This window comes from Pseudocercospora fijiensis (assembly GCF_000340215.1).
Source record: "Pseudocercospora fijiensis CIRAD86 unplaced genomic scaffold MYCFIscaffold_2, whole genome shotgun sequence".
NCBI lineage: Eukaryota > Fungi > Ascomycota > Dothideomycetes > Mycosphaerellales > Mycosphaerellaceae > Pseudocercospora > Pseudocercospora fijiensis.
The window spans coordinates 344,550-364,994 of NW_006921533.1; the positions used below are offsets into that span (position 1 = coordinate 344,550).

The 20,445-nt window shown below is 47.9% G+C and overlaps 3 protein-coding genes across 3 annotated transcripts; 2 read left to right on the forward strand and 1 right to left on the reverse strand.

Annotated features, from left to right (window-relative positions):
- Positions 1-522: 522 nt before the first annotated feature.
- MYCFIDRAFT_83386 (uncharacterized protein) lies at positions 523-7,655 on the forward strand (the record flags this gene model as incomplete). The annotated part of the gene is made up of 4 exons (XM_007924689.1): positions 523-772; positions 844-3,075; positions 3,168-3,172; positions 7,635-7,655. 4 exons carry the CDS (start codon positions 523-525, stop codon positions 7,653-7,655), a joined length of 2,508 nt encoding a protein of 835 aa, XP_007922880.1.
- Positions 7,656-15,439: 7,784 nt separating this feature from the next.
- On the reverse strand, positions 15,440-17,726 carry MYCFIDRAFT_202076 (uncharacterized protein; the record flags this gene model as incomplete). Its single annotated transcript, XM_007924765.1, has 3 exons — positions 15,440-16,952; positions 17,072-17,448; positions 17,532-17,726. 3 exons carry the CDS (start codon positions 17,724-17,726, stop codon positions 15,584-15,586), a joined length of 1,941 nt encoding a protein of 646 aa, XP_007922956.1. The 3' UTR covers positions 15,440-15,583.
- A 900-nt stretch (positions 17,727-18,626) lies between these two features.
- MYCFIDRAFT_113691 (uncharacterized protein) lies at positions 18,627-18,931 on the forward strand (the record flags this gene model as incomplete). The annotated part of the gene is made up of 2 exons (XM_007924766.1): positions 18,627-18,698; positions 18,800-18,931. Coding segments are annotated over 2 exons (204 nt in total), but the record flags the coding sequence as incomplete, so codon positions are not given.
- Between the last annotated feature and the right edge of the window lie 1,514 nt (positions 18,932-20,445).

Below are 20,445 nucleotides of genomic sequence, written 5' to 3' on the forward strand. Positions count from 1 at the left end.
GTCCTGCCCGTCTGCGCAGCGATATCGAAGTCTGCCGCATCTCCCTGTGCCTGTACCTGTCTGCTGGCCCTCTACCCGTTGATCTCGACCGAAGGACTGCGACGAAGCCCTTGAGCTGCGCGAGCGCTGTCGGGTGGAGAGACTGTTGGCATGTGCGGCATAGCAGACGTAGTGCTGAATTTCTGCTCGTGACGCTGGTCGTGGTGCGTGGTGCCTTCGCCTCTTACACCTCCGCTTGAAGCTTTGCCGCTTCACCGACCGGCTCAGTCGCCGCCACCACCACTTCCCACCATGGCCGACGGCGATGGCAAGCAAGAGAAGCTGGAGTTGGAGGTGCGCGACATGCATCTGAAGGAGGAAGAGACAGACGTGGACATGGACACCGTGCCTCTGGCGGACTCGGAGTCGCTTTCAGCCAAGAATGAGGCTTCCGCTGCCACCAGTCGCACCGGCACTCCAGCCAGCTTCAAACGGCAGTCAAAGTCTCCGATCAAGCAACAATCTGCTACAGACTCGCCCGCAATGAAGTCTGAGCAGCAAGAAATCATCGGCGGCGATGTCACCCTCAAGATGGAGCCCGGCAAGCCTCCGAAGCTTGCTCGGACAACATCGCACAAGGTCGAGAAGCGCCCACCACCGCTCTTCTCAGACTACGAGGACAAGACTTCTGAATCGAGCACTACCTTTGATGTCCTTCCAGAGTGCATATATGCCAACAAATACTTGGGTAGCACTGAGCATGCGCTCGAGTGCGACTGCGCAGAGGAGTGGGGTAAGTATTCCTGATTGAACGGGAGAGAAAATAAGTATTGTCTTCATGAATGCTAACAGCGTATTGTGCAGATCCCGCAACGAAGACCAATCATGCCTGTGGCGAGGACTCTGACTGCATCAACCGCGCCACCAAAATGGAGTGCGTTGGGGATTGCAACTGTGGCATCGCATGCCAGAACCAACGCTTCCAGCGAAAACAATACGCAAACGTGTCCGTCATTCAGACCGAGAAGAAAGGCTATGGCCTTCGTGCGAATACCGATCTGCGAGCTAACGACTTCATTTTCGAGTATATCGGCGAGGTGATAGGCGAAAATGTGTTTCGACGAAAAATGCAGCAGTACGACGAGCAAGGCATCAAGCACTTCTACTTCATGTCTCTCACCAAAGGCGAATTTGTGGACGCGACCAAGAAAGGCAACCTCGGACGATTCTGCAACCACTCTTGTAATCCGAACTGCTATGTCGACAAGTGGGTGGTGGGAGATAAGCTTCGCATGGGTATATTTGCCGAACGCAAGATCAAGGCCGGCGAAGAGCTCGTCTTCAACTACAACGTCGATCGATATGGCGCAGAACCCCAGCCGTGCTACTGTGGTGAACCCAACTGCACCGGCTTCATCGGTGGCAAGACACAGACCGAGCGCGCAACGAAATTATCCAATGCTGTCATTGAGGCACTTGGCATTGATGATGCCGATGCATGGGACACTGCTGTTGCGAAGAAGCCTCGCAAGAAGAAGGCAGGAGAGGATGACGAAGAATACGTCAACAATGTCGAGCCTAGAGGTCTCGACGAAGAAGGCGTCAACAAAGTCATGTCTTCTCTCATGCAGTGCAAGGAGAAGTGGATCGCCGTCAAGCTGCTCACTCGAATCCAGCGTGCAGATGACGAACGAGTCCGCAACAGGGTCGTCCGCTTCCACGGTTACCGCATCTTGAAGACCGCTTTGTCAAACTTTATCGAGGATGTCAACGTCTGCCTACAGATCCTCGACGTTCTCGACAAGATGCCTAGGCTCACGCGAAACAAAATCCAGGACTCCAACATCGAAGAGACTGTCTCTTTGCTGGTAGAAAACGAGGATTCCAGAGTGTCTGCACAAGCCAAAGAGCTCTTGGACAGTTGGTCCAAGCTCGAGGTCGCCTACCGGATACCTCGCGTCAAGCGAGATCCTAACGCAGTTGTACTGGATCGAAAGGCCGAGCGCATGGATAGGCGTGATGGCGATCGGAGACGAAGCAAATCGCGGTCACGATCAAAGTCTCCCGAACGTATACAAGCGCCGACTGGGCCACGGAATAGTGCATCACAGCGCGCACCGTTTGCTCGTCCTCCACCACGATTCCGACCTCCGCCGCCGGTTGGACCACTGCCTCCAGGATGGTTTGAAACGACAGCTGCCAATGGGTCCGTCTACTACTACACACAGGCTGGTACCACAACATGGCAGCGACCCACTATGGCTGCAACTGCCGCACCCCCTCCACCGCCGCCGAAGACCGTGTCCGACCAACAAATGCTCCAGGATCTAATCAAGAACATTGTAGCATCCAAGAAAGAGCCCACGAAACAGCCATCAGCCACGGCAACGCCAGTAGAGACGCCCAAGAAAGAGAAGAAGCAGGAGAAATGGCGATCCTTACCGGAGGAAAAGCAGAGGAGATTATACGAAAGCGCGCTTCAACCACACATTATGCATGTTGTTGGAAAGTACAAGCACAAACTCGCAAAAGAGGATCTGAAACGTTGGGCGAAGGAATTTGCAAAGCAGATGGTCGACTCGGACTTCAGGAAAAATCGCGTTGATGATCCAAATAAGGTCAGCGACAAAAGGGCCAAGGATGTGAAGAAGCATGCACAAGTGTTCTTTGAGAAGGCCCTCAAGAAAAAAGAGGCAGCTGAGGTGAAGAAGGCGGAACGAAGAGCGGGAAAGGAGAATGAAGGCAACACATCAGCGGGCTCTCCCCAGCCTGCTCCTGGCAGTCCGCTATTAGACGAGGCATTGTCTGACCACGACATGGACGATGCCGATGTGGACGGCACTCCTATCGACTCCGAGAGAAAGCGAAGACGTGAAGAAACGGCCTTGGATGATGAGGATCTATCTGCCAAGAAACAACGAACAGAGTCTGTAGAACCTGCAGCTCCGCCGCCACCACCTCCTCCACCTCCAGCAGAAGACAACTTCGACAGCGAGCAAGCCACACCACGCACGAATGACGACGATTTTGCGAATGACACCCCTAGCGCTGACTTGGAACTGGGATTCTCCATCAAGGGCGCAGCCAAAGGGCATAGTCGGCCCGCTTCTCAGAACGGCGACCGGTCCCACTTAGCAACACCCCCGACAACAGGCTCACCGGACCACGATGAAGCCGAGAAAGCACTGAAACGCTCGAATTTCGCCGGTATGAACCCGGATAGGATGCGGCATCTGGGGCTCATGGATGGTGCCAGTCGATAGCACTTGCTGTTCTGATGAGCATCTCATGTGGCGTTTTTTGGGGTACCCCATCTTTTTTCATTCCATGGAACATAGCGATATTTTGTCCAGAGCAAGCTCGGGTTTAGGACGAGCTTGATTGTTCTCATCATACCTACCAACCAACAAGTCTTCGTAGAGATGAAGCATATATGTAATGCTGTACAATAATCATATCTTTGCACCTGCATTGCGTTCCATCCTCTGAGCTGAGCTGAGCTTTTTTCTTTCTCGTAGTATTAGTAGACTCTCGAGTAGAATCCATCATCAAGCTCAACTCATTCATCAACGCGATAGTAGTCCCCACCACTTCCTAGGTAGTCCATCCATCCATTCATCCCTCCCCCTCCTCACCCACCCACTCACTCACTCATCAAACAACCCCTCCCCACCCCCCCTCTCCCCACTCCAAAACCCCCACCCCCCAACCCTCCACCCACCATCCCCCCTCGACCCCACCCCCGCAACCACCACCGCGAGACTTTCCGCCGGAACCCGTATCCAAAGATCTCGATCCCCAAATTTCAAAATCTCAATCGGGATCGCGGTGCCATGGAGACCCAAAAATTTCGTGAGGCTGCTGGTGAGGTGGAGGTGGGTTGTGAGGATATCTGGGACTTGTGAGGAGGAGTGGAGGTAGTGGAGGTGGATGTAGGACCAGATGGGGTGGGGGATTGAGAATGAAGGAGGGGGAGGAGGGTGGGGTTTTGTTGTTGTTGGTGGGGGGGAGGGAGATGGGTTTTGGGTGCTGCTGGGTGCGTCTGTGGGTTGAGGATCTCGGTCCATAATGTGGGGATGGTAGTTTGTGAATTTTTTTTGTCGTTGTGATTGTTGTTGTTGTACTGAATGACTGTCCGACCGACCGGTAGAGGATGTTTTTTTTTTGTTTTTGGACGAGAAGATTTGGGTTCGGATTGGATGGTGAAGGTGACTTTTTTCGAGAACCGCTTTTGTTGATGGAGATGGGGAATGTGTATCGTTGCTTCACACGTTGGAAAGTTGAGGAGTTGATCTACCTCCTCTCAGGCGCTCCGAGTGTTGTAGATTCTTCCACGTGATTCTGTATCCTTAGGCATCGACACTAACCACATTAGGTATAGAGAAAGCTATAGCGGAGCGCCTGAAGTCAAACCGGGCTACCTCTATACACCTAATTATTGTTCAATTTACGAAGATTAAATACAGCGTCGCAACTACGCAAAATAGCGGTTTATATCCGCGGGCGTAGTTATGCGTTTTGATATAATCTGTCAGATTGCCTATACAAAGTAGTCGCGAAAATGTTAATAGAAGGATTAATTCTTAGTCTTCTAAGACGAGGCGATTATTGTTCCCGTTTGCTATCTACCCTACCTAGTGTTACTTACCTACAAACGGCATATATAGCGCTAAACAAAGCACATACGGTCCGTCGCATTAACTACCTCTCTAATCTCCGTACTTTAGAATGCCTAAAAAGTGTTGCTATTGCCTCTATCTCGCTGTCTAGGGCTACGCGCTACACTCTTTGCTATTTCTTTCTACTATTATAGCGACTATAACTGTCTAGCGCTCGCATATATATATATACATATACGCGCGCGCGCGCTAGCTGCTTCGTATATGTTCTAAGTTCGACCTTGCTATCGCTACTTCCGCTACCGCTACCGCCCCGCCGTATCTATCGCCGATAACAATGCCTCTACTATAGTCTAATATAAGCGAGAAGCAGCGCCGCGCCTAGGTAAAGAAAGAGAAGAAAGTAGCTTCGAAGAAAGCAGCTTCGAAGAAAGACAACTAGCCTATCGGACCTAAGCTACTAGGTCGCGCTGCCGTTAGTCGAGAATCGCTAGACTTTAGCTATTTGCTACTAGTCGAGTAGCTAGCTAGAAAGAGTAAATATAAAGCCTAGTTCTAGTAGCGCTACGATAAGATCTTCGATCCTACGATATTACTTAAGCAAGTATAGCAATTAGTCTACGATGCGATACGTACCCTAGAAGCTATTAATATATATCGCGATATCGTTACCTAAGGACTGCGAAAGGTTCTCGACAAGATGCATCTAGGCAAGGGCTATATACTAAAGGAATCCTAGATCTATAGTGTCTAGGCTCTCGTATTTGCCTGCTCTAATATAATAATAATAGCGAAGACTAGCGAAGGCAAGAGTTTGCCTTTTTAGGCCTTTGGCCTATTAACAGGTATAGTAGTTATTAAGATTACACTATTAAATCGTCTCGGTAAGGAGTATATAGAGGATATACGCGAGACTGCTCGACAAGCTAACTACCTAATTAATGTAGTTAATATTACCGTAGAGAATAAGAGCATAGATCGTAACCTGTTTTAGAAGATTATAGATAGCAAGGTCTACTATATTATCCTTAGTCTAGAAACTGTAGCTAGCGAGGACTTCCGAGCTATTATTCGAGACCTAAAGGCCTAGGCTCGAATTGGTTTAGTTGTAATCGACGAGATGTACCTAGTAGCGAAGTAGAAGGAATTTCGCAAGGAATATACCTAGATCTTCTCTCTACGGAAGCTGCTACGCACCGACACGGTATAGTTAGGCTGTTCTACTACTAGTAAGTAGATCGAGCTAAGCTAAGCTAAACTGAACTAAACTAAGCTAAGCTAACTATCGCTAGTGTCTAAGGAAACAGAGGAATTTATAGCCAAGAATAGTAGCTTCCGACCTCTTAGAAATAAACCGTATAAGACTAAGGTTCTCCGTAGCAGTATTAATCGACTAGATACTATATACATCCTGCGCACTATTAATAAGGACGAGCTTAGCTGCTACGACTACTTATACTTCGTAGTTAATAATAGCGTCGGTCTAGAAAAGGAGGCGACACCTTAGGGCATTAAGAAGGCTCTACTATTTATTAATAGTCGGAAGTCGGTCTAAGAGCTCGCTAATACTATTCGTAGCTAGCTCATTGCCGCGACTACTAAATACACCGATCCGAAGAAGCGATATACCTAGGACAACAAGGGCGTTAATGTATATACTACTGTCTTATTCTATACTAGTAGTATAGCTAAGCGCGACTAGACCCGTCGATACAAGCAATATAGCCGTACTATAGATAGCCCCGATAGTCTATCGAACATTCGTATTATAATCGCGACGACTGCGTTTAGCGTCGGTCTAAATATTCTAGATATCGAGATTGTCGCCTAGGTTAAGTATCCGATTACTCGAGACATTAAGGATCTAATATAGCGGCTTAGTCGTATTAGTCGTGCCCTTCTATAGTAGGGCAAGCGAAGTATAGCCTTAGTCTTCTTGCTATACCTAGTTGATAATAGCAAGAAGTAGCCTCGCCCGGACTCTTATTACTCGGCGATTCGAGTTAACACTCGAAAATCCTAATAGCATCGCTATACGCTAGGCCGTTCCTTAGGTCTATTACAATTATAGATCCCCGAAGAAGATGCTAAGGGAGACGGCGATGCGAGTGCTGCTAGCGATATAGATATAGATACAGATGCCGGCACAGATCCGCAGTATTAGACTAAAGCAGAGATAGCTGCCCGCGAGAAGATTCCAAAGATCTAGATACATTTCTAGAACGATCGATATCGAGACTATAGTATCTGCCCTCGCAAGGTAATCCTCTAGTACCTTAGCGAGGATAAGGTAATATATCTATAAGACCTACTATCGAGCGAGCACTGCTATAATGCCTATAACCCTAACCTAGATCTCCTTTACAATAGCAGGCTACTAGTAGAAGCTATAGGTCCGATCTTCCGCAAGCTAGGAAATAGGATACGTCCGGCTATTGCCTTCTAGAAGCTATAGGCGTAGTTGTCTTCTAAGAATAACAAGTACCCGGAATAGACTTATCGTTGCATATTTAACCTCCCGTTAAAGACTATTCTAGAAGACCGAAGACTCTAGAGTATATATAATATATTTACTACTACTAGCTAGTTCGAGCAATAGGAGAATATAGTCGTTAATTAGCGGCTACTTAAGCAGAAATCGGTAGAGTTTATCGACTAGTTTAAAGCTCTAAATATCGACTAGCGCCTATTTGCGTTATATAAGCTAATTAATAAGATTAAGCGGATTGGTACGAGTGTCTTTACTAAGTAGAAGGCTAGTCTTAACGCGAAAGCTAAGAAGCGCGTAGACAAATAACAAGCTATCGCTACTACTGCTTCTGCCGCTGCTAGACTAACATCTAGTTCTCAATCCGCGGCCGGCCGATTATTGCTAAATCCTCCGATAGTATCTCTAGCGTAGCGCCTTGCTATATAGAACGCCGCGCGAAATGCCGTCTAGGCCGGTATTATAGAGTCCTTACGCAGCGAGGCAGCGAGAATAGGTCTTCGTATAAATCAGATCGAGAGAGCGACTGCTACTACTTCCGGTCCTAGTGCCGGCCCTCGCCTACCTAGTCGCATAGTTAAGCTAAGGGTAGTACTTCTAGGCAATCTAGCCTCCGCATTTCTACCCGCTTCTGCCGTTGCTACTAGCACTACTCGTAGTCTAGACGATCCGCGTAATAAGCGTCCTGCCTCTACAAGCCTAGTAACAAGCTAGGTACCTCGATATAGAGCGCGCCGGATTAATTAAGTTAAATCGGAGCGAGCTAAGAGAGCCGAGCAGTTATTAAGTACAGTTACTCGTACTACTAAGGAGAGAGGTAGCCGTAAGCTACGTAGGAACCGTACGCTATTAGAAGCTAGTCTCCGTCTTATAGGCTAGTTACTAGGTAGCTCGCCGACAGGATTACTAAGCCGTCGCCGCTAACTCTGCCTAGTTGAGCTACTTCTGCGAGAGCTAGCGGTGAAATAGCGCTAGAATTGGCGGTGAAATAGCACTAGAATTAGCGGTAAAATAGCACTAGAATTGGCGCTAGAATTGGCGCTAGAAATGGCACTAGAAATAGCACTAGAATTGGCGCTAGAATTGGCACTAGAATTGGCGCTGGAAATGGTACTAGAATTAGCGCTAGGATAGCAGTAGAGTTAGCATTTGATAAGGTCCTTCCTTACTACCCTTCTATTATATCCTTATAAGCTCGCTAAGTCCTTGTCCTATCCCCGGAAAAGTGAGCCGTAATACCACGCTCGATCGCAGGTTGTATACTATGCTATCTTCTAGATTAGATATCGGTAGCAGCATTAAGCTGCTTCTGCGAGAGCTAGCGTGTAATGCCTAGTTTAGCTGCTTCTACGAGAGCTAGCGTATAGTGGAGCTAGCGTATAGTGGAGCTAGCGTATAGTGCCTAGTTTAGCTGCTTCTACGAGAACTGGCATATAATATAGGATGCCTAGTTAAGCTGCTCCTACGAGAGCCGGCGTATAATATAGGATGCCTAGTTAAGCTGCTCCTACGAGAGCTAGCGTATAATGCCTAGTTAAGTTGCTTCTACGAGAGCTAGCGTATAATAAACCAGCTATAGCCTATACTGGAATTAGTACTAGCGCTAGAATTGGCGCTGGAATTAGCATTTAATAAGGTCCTTCCTTATGTCCTTATAAGCTCGCTAAGCAGGCTCTTCTATTATGTCCTTGTAAGCTCGCTAAGTAGGCTCTTCTATCGTGTCCTTGTAAGCTCGCTAAGCAGGCTTTTCTATTGTGTTCTTTGCGACGAGGGTTTATAGATAGTCGTAGGTGTCGATAGTATATAAGAGCTAGAGGCGAGAAGCGTGAATTCGAGGAAGCGACAAGGATGCCGAGTCCCGCTAAGACCCCGGATTTAGTATAGTAGAGCGCTTGATTAGTGGGATTAAACGTTATAGCTGCTTCCTTCCGCGCATTTACAACACCGACTTTACGACTTTTACGACTTTTATAATAGTATATTACTAATGTAGCGAGATACGCCGATTGCGCGCATTTCTAGCAAATAGCGCTAACAAAAGTGTCTAACACGATAACGACGGCCGCCTTAGGCACTAAGAACCGCCTCCGAAACCCGAGAAGTTACTAGCGAGAAGTTACTAGCGAGAAGTTACTAGCTAGACTAGCGAGACTAGTACTATACTTATTGCACCGCATACTCTTATAGACACTATAATATATACGGCAAGGATAGATACGTAGGGCGATAACATATATCGAGCGCTCGTAAAAGCACCCTTCGAGAAGCTACGATAGCCCTCTTACGTTAACGCCCTCTATTGCTTAGACTCTCCCTAGAACGATTATTCCGATAACTAGTTACTATATAAGGTAGAGAAAACGAATAGTAGCGTCCGGGGATCTAATTAACTAGCGGCACTAAGCGGCTGCAGAAGTATACACTCCGAAGCACACTAGAATTACATATAGCCTATATGCTACGCGCAATACGTAACAATTAACGCATTCTATTACTAACTATAGTACGCGAGGTATGTAGGAAGGGACTTATTAAGCGAAACAACAATAGCTCATTCGCTAAAGCGATACTTATTAGTACCTAGACAACAATAGAGTATAGCCGCGCCCTTAGTATTAGAGATACCGCAGAAAAGGGTTATCGAGCGCGTTGCAGTCGTATAGCAATGTTGATGCGCTTGCTAGAAGAGGCGCACTGCAGTCGGATAACAGTCTTAATACGCTTGCTAGAAGAGGAGGCGCACTGCAGTCGAATAGCAGTCTTAATACGCAAAGGGCTGCAGTCGTATAGCAGCAGTGAAGACTAAGCGCCTTCGGGCTTAAGTATACTAGAGGCCCTTACGCAACGACTAAGGTTATTATAACTAACAGTCCTAACGAAGGCGTTACGCCGACTTAACTAGATACGCGTATATTATCCTATAAAGAATCCGAACGTAGGAAGCCTATAGCCGCTACTTAAGGTATACCTTACTAAAGAGTTTTTACCGAGTTAGACCTATAGCAATGCTACGAACCTATTAACCCACTCTGTCTATTAACCTACTTAGTCTATTAACCTACTTAGTAGGAGAGTCGCTATCGAGCCGCTACTTAAGGTATATCTTACTAAAGAGTTTTTACCGAGTCAGACCGTTAGCCGCATTATAGGTGTACCTTACTAAAGAGTTTTTACCTCCGCTAATCTACCCGAGACCCGCAGTTTGTTGCACTAAGACAAGACTGCGATGTTCTAACAAAAACTATGCTCTTTCGGTTAAATACGTAGTCGACGCCCGCTAAAGCTATAGAAAACAACCTACTCGCTAGGAGAGTCGCCTTCGCAACGTCTTACTCGGCAAAGCCTATCGGAGACCTTAAAAAAAGGACTAAACAAACCACCTGCCGAGGAACCTCAACTATTAGACAAGCGGCTCTATCGGTAGCAAGCCGCAGAACTAGCAAGGAATAGTGTTAATCGCTATAGAGCTACCTATATACGATAAGGAGGTATCGACACTGTTATATACGCCGATAGCTAGTATGTTGCTAGGGGTGTTGGTATATTAGTATGTTAGTGTATATAGAAGAAGAAGAAGAAGAAGAAGAAGAAGAAGTTGAACTAGGAAGCGTAGGTCTATATTAGCGCATCGCAGGTAAGGTTTGCCTCTACTAATAGGATTGCGCTATTTAGCTATAATAGTAAGGCAACAATAACGGCTATACATTATCGCACTTTTAACGCAATAGCCGCCGACTACTGCTAGTCGAATGCCTAAGGCTAGAATTACTAGCAGTTATCGAAATTACCGGAGGCCTCCTTTAGTATTAGGCGCTCTAAATTCATATAGGAACCAAGTCTACAGCGAAGCCAATAGCAGAGACCTCTACTCTAACTAAGACTCCGACTGCCCCTAGTTAGAGTAACGCTAGTTGTCAAGCCATTATCGTACGCCTAGCCTAGCCTAGCTAGCTATTAAGCTATTATTATACGCCTAGCCAAACCCTTCGACTTTATAAGCACTACGACGAGGTACGCACTCTAGTTTACTAGGCACGCACTCTAGTTTACTAGGCACGCACTCTAGTTTACTAGGCACGCACTCTAGTTTACTAGGCACGCACTCTAGTTTACCGCTACTACTTCGCCACTAGGCACGCACTCTAGTCTACGGAGCTATTAGCTATTAAGCCATTATCGTACGCCTAGCCTAGCTAGCTATTAAGCTATTATCGTACGCCTAGCCTAGCCAGCTATTAAGCAATCATCGTACGCCTAGCCTAGCTAGCTATTAAGCAATTATCGTACGCCTAGCCTAGCTAGCTATTAAGCCATTATCGTACGCCTAGCCTAGCTAGCTATTAAGCAATTATCGTACGCCTAGCCTAGCTAGCTATTAAGCAATTATCGTACGCCTAGCACTAGAAGATGAAGCACTAGAAGATAAAGCACTAGAAGCTAACAGCCTATATTAATTGGCACAGCAAGGAACGGTAGCTAAGCGATAGATATAGTAGGTTGGATTTCTATATACCGAATATATTATCCTCTTAGTTAAGCTCGTTAAGATAGGTGGTTGTTTGCGGCTCTTATGCCTCTTATATCCCCTTATCTCCTTGCTCCTCTCCTAACTACCTAGTACGACGGTCGACGGCACTAGCCTACGTAGAGTTACTACTATCGACGGTAGAATCCTCGATAGCGCTAAGGTCGCTAGTAGCTATCCGCTTAGCAATAGCAGTAGCCTCTATCTCCTCGTCTATCGATATAGTACTACGACCCTAACAGTACTACGCATTACCCTCGTTAAAGTCGGCTACCTTCTCTAAGATCTATATACCTCCGAGCTGCTAGATATTATTAGAGACGTTGCCGCTAGGGTTTCCGTATAGCTTTGTATACCTATTAGAGTACAACTTCTCGGCTCTGCTAAATACGTCGATAGATGTATCCTTATAGGTATAATAGCTGCTTAGCTTAATCCTAGTTAGATTAGTTATTATAGTACGCAAGACCCTAGACGGCTCCCGATTCAAGGCTACCTTCTTGAATGTAGCCTGCATATTATAGGTCGAATTAGCGTGTCGGTTAATGTCCTCGGAATACTCGTAATTATAGAGCTCGAGACACTTATTAGCTACGACGGCATGTCCCTTATTGCCGTTTATAGAGACTACACTCGACGTTAGGATTGCTTTTTAAGCTACTAGATTAGTACTAGGACCAAGCAACTAGCGTAGGTAGGTTATCAGACGGCTATAGTTGCCTTAACGAGCACTAAAGAATAAGGGGATTAGGAAGTCGACTAATCTACGAAGATAGCCGATGTCTATATTCCGAATAGACTTACGTAACGTAAGGAATTGCTCGATCTCCTTTAGTATTCGAGCTATAGTCGTAAACTGCGGATCTGTACCCGGTTAGCCGCGCTAGGCAGCTAGAGATAACGTATCGTTATATATCTTGTTAACAAGATAGATATACTAATTACGAGTAAGTCGAGAGATAGCGGCCTCTACCATTTCTATACGACTATCCTCGCTAGCGATAATCACTCGGCCTTTATCGATGAGCTACTAAATAACGAGACCGATAATGCGAGATCGGAAGCTCGTCTTTAATAGCTACTAAACCTCGAAGAACTTGGCCTTGTCCTTACTAATCTTATTGTCTCTATACTAAAAGGCAGTATCAGCCTTCAACGTCTAGGATACTAGTAATAGCTCCCTATCTCTATTGTTGTCCTAATAGGTCCGCAACAATGTAAGGCCGCAGTTTATTATAGTATAGAACTAGGCAGGAGAGAACAAGAGATTGTCTCGCTTGTCGTACGTATCCTCACTCTCGACACTCTTATTACGGACAGATAGGCCGCGTAGAACAGTTATCTAGTCGCTATTGCAGATAATTAGCGGTCTATTAGGTCTATTCTTGAAGTCCTTATCTTAATCTAGGTCTATAAAGTTGAGAAGGATATCGTCCTAGACTGCGTATATACCTATAATCGTAGCCTCGTCGTTAAAGGATAGTAGTATAGAAAGCACCTTAGTCTAGGTAGCCGGTATCTTATCGATAACTAGCTACTTCGGACGACTAATAGTATTACTATTATCGTTATCGTCGTTACTAGCCTCTGCCGCCTCCTTCTTAAATACAGCTTTAACGGCCTTCGGGAAAGTGTATGCGATAGCCTCGTTAATATAGAATAGGGCGGTCTTCTTACTAATCTTAGTAATCTCAACTATCTCGGTACTAGTAGTTAGATTAGCTACATCCTTTAGAACCTGTGCCTAGGCCTTGTCTTCGTATATGTTCTTAAAGATATTATCTAGATCGAGAGGCTTATCGTAATAGATTATACCCTTCTTTAAACCGCCCTCTAGGATGCTCTTATTCTCTACAAGGTACGATATAGTAATACTTAATATTTCGTTAGTCTCGCTACCGCGCTAGATAGTATAGGTCTTTATACGATTGAAGTTGTCGATAGTCTTACTATACTGCTTATTAGGATCGTTCGCCAGCTCGCTAATCTTCTATATCTAGACCTCTATATTCTTGCTTATAAGAATCCGTACGGTGCGATACGAAGGAACAAGCCCTAGGTTGCTAAGACACTCGAGTATTCGCCGGCTAGCACTATTGCTAACTAGAAAGATGCTAAGCGCCTTCGGGAAATACGAGGCGTTTACGTATACTATCGAAAACAGGACCTACGAGGTAATTATTATAATCCGCTTCTAGATCTGGTTGTACTTGTCGATAAAGGTCTCCTAGTATTGCTTTTAATCTCGCCGTAGGTTAGGCAACAGTTCCTCGCTAAGAAGTCGATACTAGGTTAGTGCGATCTCTTTAATAGTAGTGCTTATACTACTAAGGTTAAACTTAGCATAACTAAAGTCTAGATTATATATACTAAAGTGGTCTCGGCTAATAAGGCTCTTTAGTTCTTTACGGACAATACGACCGCTAAATAGACGCTCTTCTAGAAAGACGTCTAGAAGCGACTAGAGATTTCTCTCGTACTGCTTTAAGCGCTTAGTCGACCGATAAGGCTATAACTAGCCGTCTTCTACTATAGATTTTGCTATACCTAGCTTGCCGACTAGATACTTAATAAGATATAGCATAGAGATACGGCTCTTCTTTATTAAGGCTTTAATCTCCTCGCACCGCTTATTAAGGGTTGTCCTAGTCTATTCGTTAGTCGCTACTCGGCGCTGTTCTATAGCAGCCTCTTCGTCTAATTCCTCTTTACTACTATCGCGAGCCTCGAGGTCCTCTTTATCGTTAGACATCTCCTCGTCGTCCTCGCTAAGGTCTTTATCTATAGATACCTTATCCTAAAAGTTACTAATCTTATCTATCCCGGCTAGTCTAACTAATTTATCTAGAGGGTTAGAGAGAATGCCGCCGCTGCTTAGATAGATTAGTAGATCGGTCTGTGCGCCTATAAGAACAGTCTGTTCCTTAGGTCCTCTAGGTAAAGCAGTATCGTCGTCGTCTAGGCTAGTTATATTCTTATTATAGTTATAGGCGACAGTACTACCGACTAGGTTATTATTAGATAGTAGAACCGAGGTTAAGGAGGATAGATCGTCGCTCGACATATTAGCAGCGGTAGCAGCTATAGTAGCAGCTATAGTAGCAGCGGTAGTAGTAGCGGTAGTAGTAGCGGTAGTAGTAGCAGTGCTAGTAGCGACTTTTAGGTGTTTTAAGCTTAGCTTTAGAGTCGCGTCTACTATATAGCAGCAACTTAATAACCACACCTCGGGTAGACTTATGCTATATACAAAAGGTGTTTAGAAATAGTCTACGAAGGACCTCGAAGTATCGAGTCGGCTATAGGAAGGTTGTCGATTGCCTTCGAAGGCTATAAAGCGGTTAGTAGGCGTCGGACGGAATTTTCGCCTACTTAAATAATAATAGCCGGGATTAGGAGAAGGACCTCTAAGTGTTAGCTAGGCGATGCGGTGTATTTTATATTAAGGTGTTTCTAGCAGTGCAGCTAGCCGCCTAGCAATCTAGATAGCTACAGTCGAGTCGGCTTAGTAGAATAGCGAAAACTTAACGCGCTAACGTCGTACAGACTTTTTTAGTAGGTAGAATAAAGCGCAATTGGCAGGGCTACAATCTCCGCTATTCAGATTGTTGTATTTGTATAGTCGCGAAAAAGTGGTATATCGCAGGCTAGTTTAGCACGGCTTGTTCTCAGGCTTGTAGGCGAAGAATTATTAGGTGTGTTTGTAATTGGCTGGTCGGAAGGTTCGGAAGCTAGCCCTAATTACTAATCTATCTATCACGTGCACTCGGTCGCAGTTTGATTCTTCATGCCCACAAGCCTGATGGGAGGTAGGAGTTGATGGGAACGAGGCGAGGATGCACAAATGCCAAGCTCAAGGCTAGCAAAGTTTAATAGTGGTACAGATATGGACGCCTATGTCCTTCTCGACTCTCTATAGCAGTCGAGATGCATTGATCGCAATTATGCCACCCTTTCGAAGATCCACGAGATCGCCTACTCAAATCTCATTCGACTCCCCTGTCCTGCCATTGCCGTCTCTGCCTTTCGCTTTAACGAGTCCGGCGTTGAACTTCTCTCCCTCTGACCGGCGACACCTGCGAACGTCGCTGCTAATGAGCCGCCAACGGCAGGTACATGTACTTGAGAGCGCGTCATCTCAGCTAAGCACGTAGCATGCACAATCTTGCCGTTGTAGTATGTTGCATTCGCGAAGATCCAATCTTGCATATCCTCCGAATAACTGCTTTTCATCTCCTCAAAGCAGATACTGCATGTGTTCTTGGTCATACCCGCAGGAGCTCTCACAGATTGGTCTTGTGGGCCCTTCTGCACCTTGTTCGCCGCTTCACTGTCTGCAGTAGTGGCTGTTGTGGTTGACGGATCAAATTCAGTATGGGTGATCCATGCCATCTCATCTACGTACCAATTCCGGTGATGTCCACGATTCAGATTGGGATCCGCGATGCGTTGATTCGTGCGAAAATGCCAATCCAGGTGTAAACTCTTCTTCTCTCGTCCCTCATCTGTCGCGAGGAATCGACGACCGCAGGTGCTGCACTGATTCGGCTGGGCGTCATAGAGTGCAAAGACAAGTTCGGGCCGGAAGACTTTCAGCGATGCAGCGGTCACAGGTGGCACAGCAGCAGGTACGGGCTGAGCCGGAGGTAAGGTAGGCGTTCCAGTTTGTGATTTCGGAGGGAGTATGCTTTGGAGCGACTTCAGAAGGGAAGCTGTGGCATCCGGCGGAGGCGGCGCGACTGCCGCTGGAAGTGGAGCGTTGGGTGTAGCTTGCGGGACAGGCTTGATCAGGCCAGCTTTAGCAAGCGATGACAACAGATCCGCGGTGTCATTTAAAGGTGGTGCTGCGGCATGGTTCTGAATAGCGTTCAGCTGAGAATGAGTGGCATCGCGAAAGCCTGGCATAGCAGCCCGCATTTGCGGCGTGCTTGGCTTTGGCACGTTTGCGAGAAGTGCTTGCAGTCCATTCAGTGCAGTTGGCGTCAAGTTTGGTGGGGCGGGCTGCTGAGGAGGTTGTGGTGTTGCAGCAGGAAATGGCACTGGTGGCTGTTGGTAAGGCTGTGGGATCGGAACTGGAGGTTGCCATTGCGGTGTAGGCACAGGCGGCTGTGGAGTTGCTTGCGGAGGTGGGTATGAGCCAGGTGAAAGTCGCGACACCTGATTCTTGATTTCCTGCAGTTCCGGCGGGCTGACTCGTTGCGTATCTAGGAGAGTACGCAAGGCCTGCAGAGCACCAAGCTGCTTCTGGAGTCCATCATCACCAGGACGAGTGGCTAGCTGATACTGGAATCGTGGGACAAGGCCGTCGATGTCACGCTTAACGGCATCGATGTCGTTTGCGTGACTCGTTATTGGTGGTTGATATGCAAATTGTGGAGGTTGCGGAGTAGGCTGAGGTGAATTAGTGAGTAGCCATGAGGAGTCGATGTTTGACATACCTGTTGATTTCCGTATGGCGGGAACTGTGGAGGGAATCCGTGAGGAGGAGGCGTCGGATACTGGCCGTTGTGCTGTGGAGGTGTGGCCATAGCTCGAAACGGCATTTGTGGCATTCCCTGCCGCTGCTGAACGGCAGCCTTTGCTCTATTAAGTGCATTGTCGATCGGACGAACAGTGTCGAGCGGGAAGACAGGACGTGGATCTATTGATCCGGGCACTGGCTCCTTCCATGTTTTTAGCATGCCCTCCATATGCCGCCGAGTCGCGCCATCCACCAGTGTATATGCATCCATGAATGTGCTGTAGAGGTTCCGGCCAAGATACACCGTGTAAGGCGTGCCGACATTCTTGACGATACTGTCCAGGAGGAAAAGTGCTGGCAGCTTGCGAGTGGGCGAAGTCTGTCACAGAGTCAGTGTGATCTTGGTGAAAAGTGAGAGATTGCTCCGCATTTCCTCAATTGCCTCGAATTCGAATGCCTTACCGTCTTGATATGGCCTTCAAGCGCCCGCGAGATAGCTTGTGCATGTTCTGTATTCTCCTTCGCGATGACCGTGAGGTTGCTGATCTCGTATCGGTTGTTGGACTGCAGGTCTCTCAAAGACTCTTCGAAATCCTTGGCCACTTCATCAGACGAAGACGCAACCGAGAATGAGCCTCTCGGAGATTTGGAAGACATGATGACCTCACGCGAAGAGATAGACAGGTGACGATGCAGTGATATGCTATCTATGATGGTTGCAGATGAGCAAATATGTTTTTTTTTTCTGGCGGATGGGTGCAAAAGGCCTTGCGCTCGCAGCTCAATTTACTGCGCGCGATACGCAGTGCGTGCTTTCAGTCTCAACAGCTCGCAAGAAGGAAGGAGAGTCCTGGCACGGACAAAATGCAGCAATATAGTTGCTAGCTAAAATTCAGCCTGTTGTTGTTGATGATGATGATGTCTCTGTTCCGAAGCTCTTGATGCCCACCACCTCTAGGCCTGCACCTGCCCGTGGCAGTGCCACAGCCACGAGTGATCGCTTCCACGTCAATCTCTGAGCCGCCTCGATTTCTCTTCTCAGTCCTCGAACTCTTCTGATGCTTGTGATAACGCGGCGAGCGCGGCGGCAATGGGTTCTGCTTCTGCTCGGAGAGGGGTAGGCAGGAGCCGATGACAAGTCGCACGAAGTGGGTTTGGTGTCGAGACTTTGGAGAGAGTGAGTATAGTGACGATGAAAGAGTGAGGCTCCGCATACGATGACCATTAAAGAAAGCTGCTTCACTGCGCGCTGCTCGTGACTGCTCTGGAGACAAAGCGGGTAGCGGGTAGACGGGGCAAGCCGCGTTCCTCGGACCCTTGCCATTTGCGTCATTGTATCCTTCCCGTCGGTTTCTTGGGAAGACTTGGTCCAGATGATCGACGACTACACAACATCACCTCTTCATCCACTGCCGTTCAATCTCAACTTTGCTATCTGAAGCAACCAAACATACTTGTTCACCTCACATCTAGGCCAAAATGAAATTCTCGATGGCCGCCATCCTAGTGGCCATTTGGGCTGCCTTCGCTCTCGCATCGGAGCCTCTCACAAACCAAATTATTGTCTCGTACCCGAAGGGCACTCCGCCTTGGGTGCTTGACCAAGCAAAGAAGGCGGTTCTGGATGCAGTACGTTGTTTCACGCTGTCTCAAAAGATGAAATGTGCTAATTACCTCACCCAGGGCGGCGTTCTTATCTGTACGATGCGGGGCTCAAACACTCTAGAAAGGGATCACTAATCACCTGCATGATAGACGAATACACCTTGATCAAAGGATTTGCTGCAAAGGTGCCCGCGAAAATCATGGACGAGATTCGCACCCTAGGCGCTGATTACAACGTGCTCATCGAACAAGACCAGGTAAGAACGCCCACCCCGCTAACAGGCAACAGGTATGTGGAACGAATGTTCCGCCGTGTTGCTTTTGTACTTGTCACTAACAGCGTTGCACAATAGACGGTGAGCATCAATGGCGCTTCTTAAATGCGTCTCATTTGCAGCGACAGGGCGAGTTGAGCAGCTCTGTGCACTGCACGATTCCTGCGCTCGCTACGTGGCAGACAGAAGCACAGAGGCATCGAATCATTTCGGGGCGGCTGTGGGAAAGGCTCACAGTCTAGCTGCCATGCTCTATCAACGTGAGCGTGGGTCCGACCATTCACAATTCATGATGGCGTTTGACGGCGAGCAATTTCCAGAAGAAGATGGTCTGGGAATTCTTGGCCTTCGAGTCAGCTTGACCTCTTTGGGAATGTGTACTCCATGCGATGCAGAATACCAAGATTCGGGCGCAGACATTCGCTGCACAATCTTTAGCTGCCAGCCTTTCGGGCAAAGCTGAAACTCCCATCCGAAAGACTTCACTATTCAGGAAAGTACTTTGAGATTCCGTCGTTATTTTGAGTATCGATCGACTGCGTACCCTGGGCTGGGCTGGACATGCTGATCGCGCAGGGTACGCAGTCGATGATGATAGCTCTATCACAGCTCTCGTGGCCCCAAGCGAGCGTGCGGGACTGCGGGGGTTCTCGAAAAGAAGGTTGCTCGGGTAGAGGCAAGCGCGTCGTGGGAAATGGACGACAAAACACCGGCTGAACTGCACGAGTAGTAGTCTGTGCAGGTGCCGGAGCGAAAACCGGGGTTCACGTTCTGGCAGCGCGTGCTCTTGCAGCCGCGAGACACTTGTCCTATCGGTTCGCGCCGTATGGCGAGCACGCGTCGCCATTGGACACAGCGCAAGCCAGGAAATGCAGCATCAGCCTTGCGGGCTCCGTGGACCGTGGCGCTTCCGACACGTGGGAGAAGTCATCTTAACAATGCGAGTCGGTCTCGGGATGCCGACGGCAAGTTATGCGCGCGCCCAATAGGGATGCACAGGTGCCGAGAAGCAAGGTCAGGACCTGGTACAGGCTGTTCTGGCCAATATTAATGCGCCCGATTGCCAATATTAATGCAGCGCTGCACGACGACTACGACAGAAACGGTTGGCCGCCCACGTGAGCTCGCCCAAAACGTCGCGACAGCGTGAAGCGTGGGCGGGCGCCTTTCACAGGCTTGCCGGAGCACACTGGCAATGGCATCGCCTGCTACAGCCCACGCGGCCACGCCGGGCACGCCCATGATGATGATGCGGCCCATCGGTGAGACCGCTCCGATTAGACTTCACGCCTGCGTGCTTGCCTGCCTTGCCTAGGGCCTAGGCGACGGCTTCTCGCAGCCCAGCTGGGGATGCGGTGGCTTCCAGAAGAAGTCTAACGGACGCTGGTAGCACGTATACAACGATGGCGATACGCGCGCCCAGCTACTCGTCCATCCTACTGACCCACCGCAACTCCCCTGAACTCGATCACGCAGAACGCTGGATGCGGTGTTTG